This window comes from Carassius auratus, unplaced genomic scaffold (genome assembly GCF_003368295.1).
Source record: "Carassius auratus strain Wakin unplaced genomic scaffold, ASM336829v1 scaf_tig00046863, whole genome shotgun sequence".
Classification (NCBI taxonomy): domain Eukaryota; kingdom Metazoa; phylum Chordata; class Actinopteri; order Cypriniformes; family Cyprinidae; genus Carassius; species Carassius auratus.
In genome coordinates, this window is record NW_020526998.1 from 64,699 (window position 1) to 80,744 (window position 16,046).

The 16,046-nt window shown below is 39.5% G+C and overlaps 1 protein-coding gene and 1 non-coding gene across 2 annotated transcripts; both read right to left on the bottom strand.

Moving 5' to 3' along the window:
• Positions 1 to 5,596: 5,596 nt before the first annotated feature.
• Positions 5,597 to 5,787, bottom strand: LOC113088654 (U2 spliceosomal RNA). The gene has a single exon (XR_003286152.1). It is a non-coding gene; the product is annotated as a U2 spliceosomal RNA (small nuclear RNA).
• An 839-nt stretch (positions 5,788 to 6,626) lies between these two features.
• LOC113088648 (A-kinase anchor protein 9-like) lies at positions 6,627 to 14,821 on the bottom strand. The gene is made up of 14 exons (XM_026255794.1): positions 14,575 to 14,821; positions 14,354 to 14,498; positions 14,023 to 14,173; positions 13,197 to 13,289; positions 12,953 to 13,108; positions 11,568 to 12,070; positions 11,330 to 11,441; positions 11,062 to 11,241; positions 9,559 to 9,756; positions 9,256 to 9,485; positions 8,580 to 8,659; positions 8,297 to 8,426; positions 8,043 to 8,176; positions 6,627 to 7,221 (listed from the first exon to the last, which is right to left on the bottom strand). Exons 1-14 carry the CDS (start codon positions 14,819 to 14,821, stop codon positions 7,178 to 7,180), a joined length of 2,403 nt encoding a protein of 800 aa, XP_026111579.1. The 3' UTR covers positions 6,627 to 7,177.
• Positions 14,822 to 16,046: the final 1,225 nt, after the last annotated feature.

Consider the following 16,046-nt stretch of genomic DNA (forward strand, 5'->3'; position numbering starts at 1 on the left):
AATGATATTGAAAAACTGTTTGCATTTTATATATATATATATATATATATACAAACAAGCTATAAACAAAGTCATAATGCGTCAATATAACAATATAACGCTTCATATTAAACTATATTTTACTGTGTTTCAATAGAGACAAATTTGGGGAGATGAAAAATATTCCAAAACTTTCTGAAAATACAATATTAGAAATAACTCCAATTACTAGAAATGTGATGTACAATTTGCATGCATACAAACTTTGTAGAAAAATTTAATTCGAGAGGTTTCCAACCATGCATACTTATTAACATAAGCCTTTTATACTAGAGGCAGTACCTACTCTTTATACTAGAGGCAGTGCTAACAAAGTTTTTGGCCCATTTTGCGGTGCTATTTCTCGGCCCACAATGATGATGCATTAAATTGGACAAAAGGTCTTTATACTGAAGGTACAGTCCTAACAGAATCCAAATTTTGAGCATTTTTAACTTTACCAGTTTTGTTTAATTGGCCTTTGAATTAAGCATAAGGGACAATGCAAATTGAGCAATATTGCACCATCAGCCCAATTCATGGTGGTGTTTCTCGGCCAGTGTACATGATACTTTAAAATTTAAATGTATATCTTTATATTAGAGGTACTGCTTAAACAAAATCCAAATCTAAAGCACTTTTTAACTTTCCAATTCTTTTTAACCAGTCTTTGAACTTGGCATGGAGGACAATGCACAATCATATTTTGCCATAAACCCATTTGTGGTGCCGTTTCTTGGCCACTGATGATTCTTTAAAACAGACATAACACCTTTACACTAGAGGTACTGCTCTAAGAAAATACAGCACTTTAAAAAATTTCCAATTTCTTGTTATTGGCTTTTAAAATTGGCATAATCTTCCTGAGAACCAGATTATTATTTTTTTTTTTGTAAACTTTCTTTATGTCATTATTTTGATAGGAGCATAAGAATTCAGATTTTTTTAAACTAAATATTTTAATCATTTTATATCATGTCCTTTGTAGAGTACTCCAGGACTATGTTTTTAAAAATAAGTAAAAATAAATAAATAAATAATAATAATAATAAATAAAAAATACATGAAAAGGAATATATGGGCAAAAAACTTTGTGTTTTTTTCCCCATCCCCTTTTTAGGTTTCAGGCTAATTTTTAGACAAAATTTGTACAAAGATGATTCTCGGCTATGAAAGACATAACAAAATAATCTGATATACTACTATAATGTATGGAAAATGTGTAAAATGTCTATAAGTTGGCATTTTCTTTCTATAGAATGTATCTCACTGCATCTTTGGGTGCTTTTGAAGCAGTAGACATTTGATAATTTGTAGACATTTGTGACCCTGGAGCCAAAACCAGTCTCAAATCGCTGGGGTGTGTTTTTAGCAATAGCAATAAATACATTCTATGGGTCAAAATGATCAATTAACTTTTCTTTTTTTTAAGCAATTATCAATCGGATATTGTGTAAAGATCATGTTCCATGAATATATTTTGTAAATTTCCTACTTTAAATACAGTATTGTTCAAAATAATAGCAGTACAATGTGACTAACCAGAATAATCAAGGTTTTTCGTATATTTTTTTATTGCTACGTGGCAAACAAGTTACCAGTAGGTTCAGTAGATTCTCAGAAAACAAATGAGACCCAGCATTCATGATATGCACGCTCTTAAGGCTGTGCAATTGGGCAATTAGTTGAATTAGTTGAAAGGGGTGTGTTCAAAAAAATAGCAGTGTGGCATTCAATCACTGAGGTCATCAATTTTGTGAAGAAACAGGTGTGAATCAGGTGGCCCCTATTTAAGGATGAAGCCAACACTTGTTGAACATGCATTTGAAAGCTGAGGAAAATGGGTCGTTCAAGACATTGTTCAGAAGAACAGCGTACTTTGATTAAAAAGTTGATTAGAGAGGGGAAAACCTATAAAGAGGTGCAAAAAATGATAGGCTGTTCAGCTAAAATGATCTCCAATGCCTTAAAATGGAGAGCAAAACCAGAGAGACGTGGAAGAAAACGGAAGACAACCATCAAAATGGATAGAAGAATAACCAGAATGGCAAAGGCTCAGCCAATGATCACCTCCAGGATGATCAAAGACAGTCTGGAGTTACCTGTAAGTACTGTGACAGTTAGAAGACATCTGTGTGAAGCTAATCTATTTTCAAGAATCCCCCGCAAAGTCCCTCTGTTAAAAAAAAGGCATATGCAGAAGAGGTTACAATTTGCCAAAGAACACATCAACTGGCCTAAAGAGAAATGGAGGAACATTTTGTGGACTGATGAGAGTAAAATTGTTCTTTTTGGGTCCAAGGGCCACAGGCAGTTTGTGAGACGACCCCCAAACTCTGAATTCAAGCCACAGTACACAGTGAAGACAGTGAAGCATGGAGGTGCAAGCATCATGATATGGGCATGTTTCTCCTACTATGGTGTTGGGCCTATTTATCGCATACCAGGGATCATGGATCAGTTTGCATATGTTAAAATACTTGAAGAGGACAAGTTGCCCTATGCTGAAGAGGACATGCCTTTGAAATGGTTGTTTCAACAAGACAATGACCCAAAACACACTAGTAAACGGGCAAAGTCTTGGTTCCAAACCAACAAAATTAATGTTATGGAGTGGCCAGCCCAATCTCCAGACCTTAATCCAATTGAGAACTTGTGGGGTGATATCAAAAATGCTGTTTCTGAAGCAAAACCAAGAAATGTGAATGAATTGTGGAATGTTGTTAAAGAATCATGGAGTGGAATAACAGCTGAGAGGTGCCACAAGTTGGTTGACTCCATGCCACACAGATGTCAAGCAGTTTTAAAAAACTGTGGTCATACAACTAAATATTAGTTTAGTGATTCACAGGATTGCTAAATCCCAGAAAAAAAAAATGTTTGTACAAAATAGTTTTGAGTTTGTACAGTCAAAGGTAGACACTGCTATTTTTTTGAACACACCCCTTTCAACTAATTGCCCAATTGCACAGCCTTAAGAGCGTGCATATCATGAATGCTGGTCTTGTTTGTTTTCTGAGAATCTACTGAACCTACTGGTAACTTGTTTGCCACGTAGCAATAAAAAAATATACTAAAAACCTTGATTATTCTGGTTAGTCACATTGTACTGCTATTATTTTGAACAATACTGTATATCAAAACTTAATTTTTGATTAGTAATATGCATTGCTAAGAACTTTATTTGAACAACTTTAAAGATGATTTTCTCAATATTTGGATTTTTTGCAAATTAATATAAAATATGTTAAAATCCACATATTATAGAGACTTCAAAATTAGTGGTATTTTATTATATTTAACGTATTATACTTTCAATAAAACATTTGCAACGAGTTTCTAAAAGCGGTTTTATTCCTGTTTTGGTCTTGTTTCGGTTTTATTTTTAGTTTTTGTCATATTCATACAGCGTTTGGTGTTCACCGAGCTTCAAAGCAGTTCATTATGTAATAAACATTTGGTTCCATTGATTCAAAGCTAAGAAAAAAATCTGATTTGCTTTGGTTCACTAACAATTTTCTGAACACACATCTCATCAAAAGCTGATGAATGTTCCCAAAACTACACTGTCATATTAAAAATGTTTTTAACAAATTTCCTTACCCGGATGAGGATGCACCGCTCCCAGAAGTACTGCTACACCAGGTCGATGCATGGAGCTGATGGAGCAAGCAAAAATCAATTTAAATATCATAATACCCAGATGACATCCTGGATGCGATTCAAATGTTTCCTGTTTCTTTGGAGTGTAACAAGCTCTTGGTGCATGAAGAAGATCTGTAAAGCTGCAAAGAATAAAATCTCAAATCAAAAGAGATATTCTTCATCAAAGTCAATAAAAAGCCACACCCCTAAACACCTCGTTTAAACACGCCCCCACATGTCTACATCACTATGTGGGAAGATTTATGTAACGCCGCCCAAATGTTCTCACAAAGAAAGTTGGAGTGAGATCAGTAACAGAAAAGCAACGCACACTGGAGAAGACAAAACCTGAAACAAATCCAGCATTAAGATGATTTTAACTCAGACACATAGAGTCTATAATCCATAATAACACTTCCTCCAGTGAAAAAGTGCATCTGGTCTGAATCAGGAGAGAAATCTGCACAGATCAAGCAGCGTTTAAACAGATCTAAACAAATCTGTGAGAGACAACAGCAGATGCACTTTTTCACTGAAGGAAGTGTTATTATGGATTATGGTTAATTTAAATTATTTATTTAACCAGATTAAAAAACTAATTCAGATTAAAATCTCTTTTACCAGAGACACTTGGCTATGAAAGCAGCAAAAAAGTAACAAATATTCAAGTTTACATCCAAAACATGAATCAAATATCACAACAATTAAAAAAATAATAATAATAAAAACATCATAATTTAGAAGCCCCTTCTGACCAATGACTAAAATGAAGCTCTCCATGAAGTGCTATTTGACTCAAATCCAGGGGCATTTTTTACCCTTGTAATGTCATTTTAAGGTCTAACCTTTGTCATCTTTTACATCAAATACATACATTTATATAAACTTAATTTTTTTATTTGATTAAATTTGAATAATGAGACACACTTAGGTATAATAATAACCAATCAACTGAAATCAGTATCAACAAAATTAATCTTTGCTCTCCAGCGGAGCACAGAAGAGTAAAAGTGGCATGTTAGGAATATTAACACTGTTTAAGATCACAATGCAAACATCTATATGCAATGTTGTGAGATTAATGTTTCAAATATAAAGTTTTGAATATAGAAATACAAATGCAAGTGTATTAAGATCAGCTTTACTGTGTGTCTTTAGTAAAAGCTGACAGGAGTTTAAGCCCAGAAGAGAACAAACACCTTCTCCTTGGTCTCTGATGATGAATGATTGACAGAACAATCAAATTAGCACTAGAACTAATTTACATATTGTTAGCCGTAATTAACATCTCCGAAAATTATACAGGGTTTCAAATCAGAATTTGATATTTTGATACGAAATTTTCAGACATGTCTTCCGCAGGACAAACAGCTGCCAATCAGGCAATATTATAAATCAATATACCTATGACATATGAGCTGTTCTTACGGAAATGTTGCCATGTTATTACTCCATTTATTACACTTCGTTTTTAATCATGGTTTATCATAAGAACTCATGAATAAGAAACATTTAGACGTAGTGTATGGATTATTTGTTCAGAACGAGAAAAACATTTTATGAATATTTTATGCTCACATTTAAAAATAATATAGAATATCAGATCATACTGTCTTTTATAATAGTTGAGAAGCATCTCTAAATAATATTTGGCGTTGAATAACCTCATAATTTACAACGAAAAAAGAACACGTTTCTTAGTTTGTGTATGCAAAGTTAGATATCGCTGTCTTGTCGTTTAAATTGTGACAGTCATGTACTCAATAAGCATGTATACTACTTTAATAAGTTGCAATTATTACGGAAACAGTCAGTTTTCACATAATGTTGTAAGGCATGAAAATATTAATTAATTGAAAGTTATACAGCTTACGAGACAACACACAAATGTCACAAGATTATTTCTAACTTTTAACTTCATAATTTCCCCGGGTGGGGATGCACCGGTCCCGGAAATACTGCAATACCGGGTCAATGCGTGGAGTGGACGGAGCAAGCCCCTATTCCATCTCCAGTATCCAAAAATCAATTTAATATATGGTCCCCGGATAGGGGACGTATCAGATATTAAACTGATAAGAACAGATACTACACTTGATCTTAGCCAAAAGGCCGAGAAGCGATACCCACAAACTCTCAGCGCTGAGGAAGTGATTCGACGCGCTACACATTTGAAAGACGGTGAGACGCGAACGAGCGCCCGATAAATACCTCAGACTACAAACACACTAAGAGACTGACGCACACGCACACACACACACACACTCAGAAGAAACACTCACACACTCACACACTCAAAACGCTCTCACGACGAGCTGAAAACCTCCTCAAGTCACACGGATTCTTCTACTTCCGGTACGCTGCGTTCCCATCGTCCAATCAAACACGAGGACGGAGTTAGTGGACCATAAAACAAGTTGAATTCTCTTAATAGTTTGTTTATCATAAAACAAGAGATTGAAGCCTATCTACTGGAGTTCAGACAGCATGATATATCAAATAACAATAATAAAAAAAGCTTATCAAATGCTTTCATTCACTTGATGAGTTGTACGAGTAAGAAAAGAAAGATGGTTCACTCAGACTTTGCATTGACTATGTTCACTTAATAAGAAGACAGTTGCAGACTGACATCCTTTGCCTCATATACAAGACATTACAGATACTTTTCCATCCTTGACCAAGGGAAGGCATACCACCAAGGGTTTATGGCTGAGGGCTTTCATTACGCCATGGGGGTTATACGAGTGGTTCAGGATTCCTTTTGGGCTGACCAATGCACCTGCTGTATTTCAAGAGAAGGAAAAGGAGAACTGGAGAGAACATCTAGAGGACCGTTAAGAAAACAGCTAACTCTTGTCTTCCCGACTGCCTGGGACCTGTAACACACGCATAAATCACGTTATTATATATCACACTGGAAAAATGAACCAGGATACAAAACTAGAGACCAGAGTCGATGGCAGTTTTTAAATATTATATTAATCTTTATTTGAGTTTTGACAAAATACCCAGAAGCTCCAACCTTTACAAAAATATGTCTTCTACAAATTCTTTTCACGGGAGCGAGCGAATTAAACACAGTGTAGAGTATCTGATAACAGCGACACGTTACAGCCCGAACGAAGCCTTAACGAGCCTCGTTAGTGTTTGTGACGAGTACAGCCTCGCTCGTGTCGTCCGATAGCAGCCGTCCTGGTCCAAACTCTCTCAACACGTCTCCATTAAATTAATCAACTTAAATTAGCATTCCACAAATATATAGTAACGTGATTGTTTTACAACAAATGAAGTAGAACTAATGTACAGACGTTGAAGCCGTTTCAAGTGCTGCCAACGAAAGCTTGATTATAAGATGATTCACACACACACACACACAAAAGACAGAAAACAAACATGGTTTTGGTCCCACAGAATTGTACAGGTTTATCATCAGAAGACAAAAGCACAGCAGCTCAGCACAAGAGAAGGCATCTGAGATTCTTCAAGCCAGTATCAATGTAAATGTAGACCTTCATCTTCTGACTCCAAAGTGCATTTGAGCGTACGAAGAGGAACCTGCGGCAAAAACACTTCAATCAGCATCAAATCACCATGAACTCCAAGCATTAATCAGTGCAGGGCAATCCATTCCCTGTTAATCAAATCAAATCTAGCCCTTTATCATTTCTAAATAACATTACAGAAGACAGTGAGCGTTTGTCATTCAGGAAGTGTTACATATGCACCTTTTGTGTTATTTAATGCTTTTAGATAGATGTAAAAATACTAAATATATTTGTGTGTGTGTGTGTATATATATATATATATATATATATATATATATATATATATATATATATATATATATATATATATATATATATACACATACATACATACACATTTAAAAAAATATATATATAGATATAGATATATAAATATACACATTTAAAAAAAAATTATATATATATATCTGAACAATTAAAATAAAAATTTATTACAATAATTAAAAAATGCAAAATGGACCATTGTTCATATATATTGTTCAACAAATAATAAAAAAAACATTAAAATGGTTTATGCCATATGTAAATGACAGTCAGCCCGTCATGAAATAAATATTTATATCAGCACATATTTAGTCGAGGCTCAATCTTGAGCTGAAATCATTGATTATTTATGCATTTATAGATGTTTTTTTCCTCTTTTGAAATGAAACAAAAAGCCCATTTTTTCTTGTCCACGTTTCTTTTTACTGATCGTGTTTTCGAATTGTGGACAATGCCGATAAATGACTGATCTGAAAGTAGGTTTATATCTGTAAATCAGAGGAATCCTGATCTCAGAGTAAGGACGAGACTGTTCTCCTGTATCTGAGGTGAGGAGGCAGTGTTCACCTGTGGTCACACTCCCCAGACGTCTCTGAAGAGCCTCCAGACGGGAGATGTAGTCCGTGAGAGCGCGGTCCGGGTCGTAGTTCTGCAGGTGTGAACACGGTAAACCTCCGGCATCACCGGCCATCGTGTGAAACCTGCAGACAGACATCAGCACACGCTTTAAAACACAGCCGCCCGTCCTGATCTGATCTTACAGCGTCAATTTCGCTTCAAACTCTTGTTTTTTGTGCGCGTCTAGACTGCTGTGTTTGTACCTGTGCTGGAGCAATGCTGCGGAGCGAGGAGAGTCTCGTCCTGTGCGTCCTCGGCTGGACGCTCGTCTCTCTCTGAACACATCCGCACCGCCCGGGTGAAGATACGACGACTCGTTCCTCACATCAGCACCTTCAGTGTTTAACACAAACACATTAAAACTTCTGTTCAGCAGGGACGCAGAAGGGACAATCACAATGCTACAAAAGATTCCTATTTCAAATAAATGCTGTTCAATATGTGTGTGTTGTTCTGTTCTGGTCGAATCAGCTCTTTATGTGTCACCTGTGATCTGAGAGATGCCGTTTCTGCTGAGCGTCGTTCCTCCAGCTGCTCTCTGCCATCGCTTCACCAGAAACCTCATCCTGCACAAACCACACATCGGGATTAAAACAAGACTCTGAGACAGGGGATGATGGGTAATGTCCAACTTAGAAATTAAACCTGAAACATCTCACTAATGCCTCACAAAAACTCATGTTAATACAGGGCAATGCTCAAACTGGGGCTCGTGAGGGGAGGAAAAGTTAATAATTAATTTAATTAAATATTTTTTTAAAAATTACAATAATTTTACAATTAATTATTAAATCAAAATAACTTTATATAAAAACTATATCATATATAAATATATTATAAAATAAAACTAATCACAAAAAAATAAATAAATAAATAACAAATTAAAAAATAGAAAAAAAAAAGTAAAAAAATAAAATAAAAAAAAATCCAAAAATATTTGGTAAAAAAAAAAAAAAAAAAAAAAAAAAATCTTAAAATATTTAAAATAAAATGTAAAATAAACACTATTACCATTAACCAGCATCTGAACTGTGAACACGTGAATGTATTTTAAATGTATTGAAATACCCTCATCTAAAATCCTTGAATGACTGTGGGCGTGTCTGTCAGTAATCAGGTGAATGTGTGTGTGTTAGTGAAGGTGGCAGTGCAGTGTGTGTACCTGGAGAGGGCGATAGAGACACGCACGGCTGATCTGAAGCGTGTGAGACCCCGGCGCTGAAGCCCCACAGACTCCAGACCGTGTTCAGGGAAGCTGCTCATGCGGGCGATCAGAGACAGCGTGGCCTCCTCACACTCCTGAAAGCCTCCCAGCAGCAGCAGAAGATACTTCTTCTGATAGATCAGGGCCTTCCGGAAGCTCTCGGAGCGCAGGTATTTCCCATACATCCTCTGTGGAGACAGATGCGGTGAGTAGGTGAAGCGTCTGCTGTAAACGCTGAGGTGTGTTGATGTGAACGCTCACCCTGAGAGCCGTGTTGTCCAGATCAGCTCCGGTCAGATCTCGCAGCGCATCAGAGCGAATCTCTCCTCTCAGACGGGTCAGTTCTGCCTCGGCCTGACGGAGAGACTTCTCCAAACGATTCCTGTCCTGAGCCCAAGACTCTCGCTCGCTAGAGAATAACATCAGCTCCTGACGCTCCGCCACAGCCCGGCTCGACACCTGAGAGAGAGAGGGGGGAAGAGGGAGAGAGAGAGAGGGGGAGAGAGAGGGAGAAAGAGGGAGAGAGAGGGAGAGAGAGGGAGAGAGAGAGAGAAAGAGGGAGAGAGAGAGAGAGAGAGGGGGGGGGGGGGTTAGATTGCACATTTTTTTAGAACTATGCCTGAAGCTTCATTCTCAACCACTGTGTTCATTAATTGATTCATAAATTAATTGGTTCATTCCCTCGTGCTCTTTGTAGTGTTTTTTTCTGTCTTTAATTGATTCACTGATTCATTTGTTCATTAACTCACCCATGCTGTCTGCAGTGGCTTTTTTCCTTTGCCAATAACTGACTCACTGATTCATTCATTCATCGATTTAGTCACGCTCTCGACGGTGGTTTACTTCGCTCTGTAACTGACTCACTGATTCATTTATCGATTCACTCACTGATTCATTCATCGATTCACTCACTGATTCATTCATCGATTCACTCACGCTCTCGACGGTGGTTTTCTTGGCTCTTTAACTGATTCACTGATTCATCGATTCACTCACGCTCTCGACAGTGGTTTTCTTCGCTCTGTAACTGATTCACTGATTCACTCACGCTCTCGACGGTGGTTTTCTTCGCTCTGTAACTGATTCACCGATTCATTGATTCACTCACGCTCTCGACGGTGGTTTTCTTCGCTCTGTAACTGATTCACCGATTCATTGATTCACTCACGCTCTCGACGGTGGTTTTCTTCGCTCTGTAACTGATTCACCGATTCATTGATTCACTCACGCTCTCGACGGTGGTTTTCTTCGCTCTGTAACTGATTCACCGATTCACTCACGCTCTCGACGGTGGTTTTCTTCGCTCTGTAACTGATTCACCGATTCATTGATTCACTCACGCTCTCGACGGTGGTTTTCTTCGCTCTGTAACTGATTCACCGATTCACTCACGCTCTCGGCGGTGGTTTTCTTCGCTCTGTAATTGATTCACTGATTCACTCACGCTCTCAACGGTGGTTTTCTTCGCTCTGTAACTGATTCACCGATTCATTGATTCACTCACGCTCTCGACGGTGGTTTTCTTCGCTCTGTAACTGATTCACTGATTCACTCACGCTCTCGACGGTGGTTTTCTTCGCTCTGTAATTGATTCACTGATTCACTCACGCTCTCGGCGGTGGTTTTCTTCGCTCTGTAATTGATTCACTGATTCACTCACGCTCTCGACGCTGGTTTTCTTCGCTCTGTAACTGATTCACTGATTCACTCACGCTCTCGACGCTGGTTTTCTTCGCTCTGTAATTGATTCACTGATTCACTCACGCTCTCGACGCTGGTTTTCTTCGCTCTGTATCTGCGCAGCTCCTCCTCCAGCTTCAGTAACTGGTTTCGCAGGTCGTTCTTCTCTTCCGTCAGTCTGCTGACGAATCCCGTGAGCTCTGCGTTCTGTCTCAGCAAACGCTCGTTCAGACTGAATGATCCTCCAGCCAGCAAAGCGGCGCTCTACACACACACACACACACACTTTATATATCAAGTGTTACATGAATAAGCCACATTCTGTTCGATCTGCATCAGTGTGCTCACTCACCTCGGGGAGAGCAGAGGGGGCTGATGGGATATGCTGTAACAGTGACAACACATCCTGTACATTACTGTGCAGCCATGCTAGACTGTCCCGATCCGGCGCTTCCCCAGATAACCTGCACACACACACACACACACACAGCTCACATGCTGCAACACCTGCACAACCAAACTTTCTCTACAGTAAAACTATAACAAATATTTTTTTGCTGAAACCTGTATCATCAGTGTTTTTTTTTTACCTGCTCGGGGTTTCACTGGTCAGGCTGTTGATCTTGCTGGCGATGAGCTGCAGTCTGCTGAGGATGTTGTCCCTATGTTTAGGATCTGAGCTCAGAGCATCTCCCGTCTGCAACACGCAGTCACGGGTTTGATCCTGCGGCCGGGCGTCTGATCTCACGCTCTGGTTGTCCTCCAGCTGTCTCACAGTCTCCTGCAGTCTGTCTCGGTCTCTCTCCAGCCTCCTCACACTCTCTCTCTCTGTATCCAGCTCCACCCGCAGCTCGGACGCCCGTCTCTCCAGGCTGCTCAGGCTGTTGTGTGCGGCCTGCAATGCATTCTGGTCCTGCGCAGCGACACGGATGAGGGTGGATTTCTCCTCGTCCCACTGTCGTTTGCACTGCACCGCCTCCAGCTTCTGTCTCTCCATCTCCTCCATCATCTGCTCCACCTGCGTCTGCTTCTCGGCCAGCTGCGTCTGCAGCGTCTGCAGGAGAGACTCCACGGAGAGGACGCCGGCCTCCACCTGCACACAGCAACATTATTTAATATTAATGTGACCAATTTATAATTAAATTATAGAATTTTACTAAACTATATCATTGTACTTAGATTATAATATTAAACCTTTAGATTTTATTTTAAATATTTTATATTTAAAACCTAAGCATTTTTTGCTTAAAATGTGTAGGTAAGTCAAGTTTATTAATAAAGAAAATTTTATAGAAAATGGTAATTCAAAGTGCTTTACATAAAAAGGATTTTAAAATCAAAATACTTAAAATAAAATTAAAAGAAAAAATAAAAAGTACAACATTTAGATATAAATGTAGAATGTATGAATTGGAATACTCTGAATGTTAACGCTATATTTTATCATCTAATATTAAAATTACATATAATAATTATTACTCATTTATATAAATATAAACCAAATATATGTAACCTTTTATAATATAAGGTGATGAATAATGCACATTATGATACATCATTTTAATATATATATATATATATATATATATATATATATATATATATATATATATATATATATATATATATATATATATAATACAAATTATATTATAATATATATAAAAAATACTTGTAGAAATGTAATTTTTAAATAATATACATATGTATATAATAAACTGCTTTTTTAAATATTGTGCAGGTCAGACGTGAATTTATCCATCAAGACTGGCCATGATATTATATTATTTTTCATAATATTTTTGATCATTATTTTTATTTTTATTTTTTCACTTGGCCTGGGTTAGAAGAGGTTAAAAATGTTTCAAAGGTGGAGAAAGTGAGTGCATTTCTATGCATATTTCTAAGACTTAAGGTACTGTAGTGTTATCATGCACTGATGCGTTGGGGAGTGCACAGGTGTGATGCTGGTCACCTGGCTGCAGGTGTCCTCCGTCTGCTCGAGGGTGTCGTGTGTCTCAGACGTGGAGCTCGTCTGGAAGCGCTGGAGCAGCTGTGCGTTCAGCTCCTTCTGTTTCTCCAGAGTGCTGCTGAGCTCCACCGATCGAGCTCTCTGAGCCTCTAACTGAACCTACACACACACACACACACACACACACAGGGCTCAAGCTCCTGCTCGGACGCAGTGAAACACACTCTGAGCGTTAGAGGACACACACCTGCAGCTCGGAGGAGACGCTGACCTCTGTCTCCAGAGACCGGGACAGCTCCTCCACACGACCCCGCTGCTCCTCCAGAACCAGCTTCAGCTCCTGCGGAGATGCATGAAGCACACGAGACAACACCGATGTAAAACACTAGGCCATATGATTTATACTGTGCAGAAAACATGAACGAAATCCAGTCATAAAAATGCAATTCACAAATCCCGATATGGACTAGTATCTGTAAATATTAGAGACTCACTTCATGAGTATTTGACGGTTTGATTTGAGTAAAACTAAATCACATACACAGACAGAACTGTAAAGGTATTCACGGCAAGCCTTCAAAATAAAAGTCCGGTTTAATTTGAAGACATTGTGTCTGTTAATATGTTTTCAGTAGATTGTACAGAACCTACTACTACTATTAAAATAAAAACAAACATCATTTTTTAAAGGAATAAACACAGGATTTCTTCCATGTTTTAACTGTAATAGTAAATCACCTTTGTTTGCCAAAAAATAAAGTTTGCTTAATTTTCAATAATTAAAAGATGAATCAAATCAATGTTTTGTGCCTTCATTTGATAATCAAATTTTTTATTTTTTACTATTTTAGGGGAAAAAATTTACTTGTTTTATGCATTCAAATAAGCAGACATGCAAAAACACAGAATTTGGTGAAAATAAAACATAAGTTTGTAAAACTTTTAATAAACGGATGTGAATCAAGGTTCATGATTTTAATTAATTAGACATGCATTTTGAGGAATGCAATTTAATTAACTATTAGAGGAAGAAGACTGATTTCCTACGGCTCTAAACCACTCATGTTTTTTACCTCCACTTCCTCTCTGTCGCTCTCCTGCTTCCTGTCAGTCTTGTGTTTCTCCTTCTCAAAGGCCCACTGCATCTCTCTGGCTCTCTTCTGCTCGAGGGCGAGTGTGTCGGTCAGTGTGTGGACTTCAGACGTCTTCAGAGAGACCTCCGCCCTGCACACACACATCAGCTTTACTCACTCACTATCATAGTTTCTTCTAGATCTGTGTGTGTGTGGTAAAAGAGTATTTATTCAGCTTTCAGATGATGCATACATCTCAGTTTCACAAAACATGAGTGGTTTCCTGCTCTAGGGTCACATAGACTGTGTATAAACGCTGAGTGTGTGTCACCTGAGTGCGTGGAGCTCTTCCAGGTGTGTGTGTTGTGTGTTCAGAGCGCTCTCTAGCTCTAGTTTAGTTTGGTTCAGTTCGGTCTTCACTTCCTCCAGTCGATCAGAGGCACATGTGACCGCAGCAGCGCTCTCTCTCTCCAGTCCTGAAGAACAGAGAGCTTTATGCAGTGTGTGCTGAAGCGTGCAGCATGACCTGACAGTGAGGAGTGTGTGTGATACCGGCGGTGTCCTGGTGGTGGCGCTGTGTGAGCTGAGCTCTGAGCTGCTGGATCTCTGAGCGCAGGCTGCTTCTGTCTGCGGCGTACAGCGTCTCCATGAGCTCTCTGTGTCTGGTGTCCTGATGGAGGACCGCATCAGCCGTGTCCAGACGCTCCAGAGGAGAGTGAGAGAGGCTCTTCAGCACGTCTCGCTCCTGAACAAACACCTGCTGGACGGCACACAGAAGCTCTGCTCTGCCAGTCCTCATCACCTGCACAACACACACACACACACACACACACACACACACACACACACACACACACACACACACACACACACACACACACACACACACACACACACACAGACACACACAGACACAAACACACACACACACACACACACACACAACACCACAACACCAGAAACATGAGGAAACCAGCTCATAAATATACAGAGGATCACAAAAACTAATTGTGTGTGCGTGTGTGTTCACCTGTGTGTATCTCTGTGTGTGTGTGTTCACCGTGTGTGTGTGTGTGTGTGTGTGTGTCACCTGTGTTGGTTCGTGTTGTGTGTGTGTTCACCTGTGTGAGTGTTCTCTTGTGTGGTGTGTTCACCTGTCTCTCTCTCTCTCTGCTCTGTGTGTGTGTGTGTGTGTGTGTGTGTGTTCACCTGTGTGTGTGTGTGTGTGTGTGTGTACCTGTCCTCTCTCTCTCTCTCTCTTTCTGTGTGTGTGTGTGTGTGTGTTCACCTGTGTGTGTGTGTGTGGGTTCACCTGTCTCTCTCTCTCTCTGTGTGAGTGTGTGTGTTCACCTGTGTGAGTGTGTGTGTCTGTGAGTGTGTGTTCACCCTGTTGTGTGGTGTTCTGTGTGTGTGTGTGTGTGTGTGTTCACCTGTGTGTGTGTGTGTGTGTGTGTGTGTGTTCACCTGCTCTCTCTCTCTCTGTGTGAGTGTGTGTGTTCACCTGTGTGTGTGAGTGTGTCTCTGTGAGTGTGTTCACCTGTGTGTGTGTGTGTCTCTGTGTGTGTGTGTGTGTGTTCACTGTGTCTCTCTCTCCTCTGTGTGTGTGTGTGTGTCTCTCTCTCTCTCTCGTCTCTCTCTGTGTGTGTGTGTGTGTGTTCACCTGTGTCTCTCTCTCTCTGTGTGAGTGTGTGAGTGGTGTGTCTCTGTGTGTGTGTGTGTTCACCTGTGGTCTCCGTTCTGCAGTGTGCCGGTGAGGAGCTGTAGAGACTGGATGGTGTTGATGAGGGCGTCTTCTCTCTCTGTGTCTGAAGGAGGTGGGTCAGGTTTCGGTCAGAGACAGCACCTGCATGCCCTCCCTGAGCACCTCACGCAGCAGACTCTGTGTGGACACCTCCGTCAGCTCCTCGTTCACTCAGTGTTCCTCACACACTCACAAACTGCTCAGAGGAACTCACCTTGACTCTGTCTGGCAGGACGTCCGGCCTCCACGTCTCTGTGCGCTCCTTCAGGTGAGCTGCGCCACT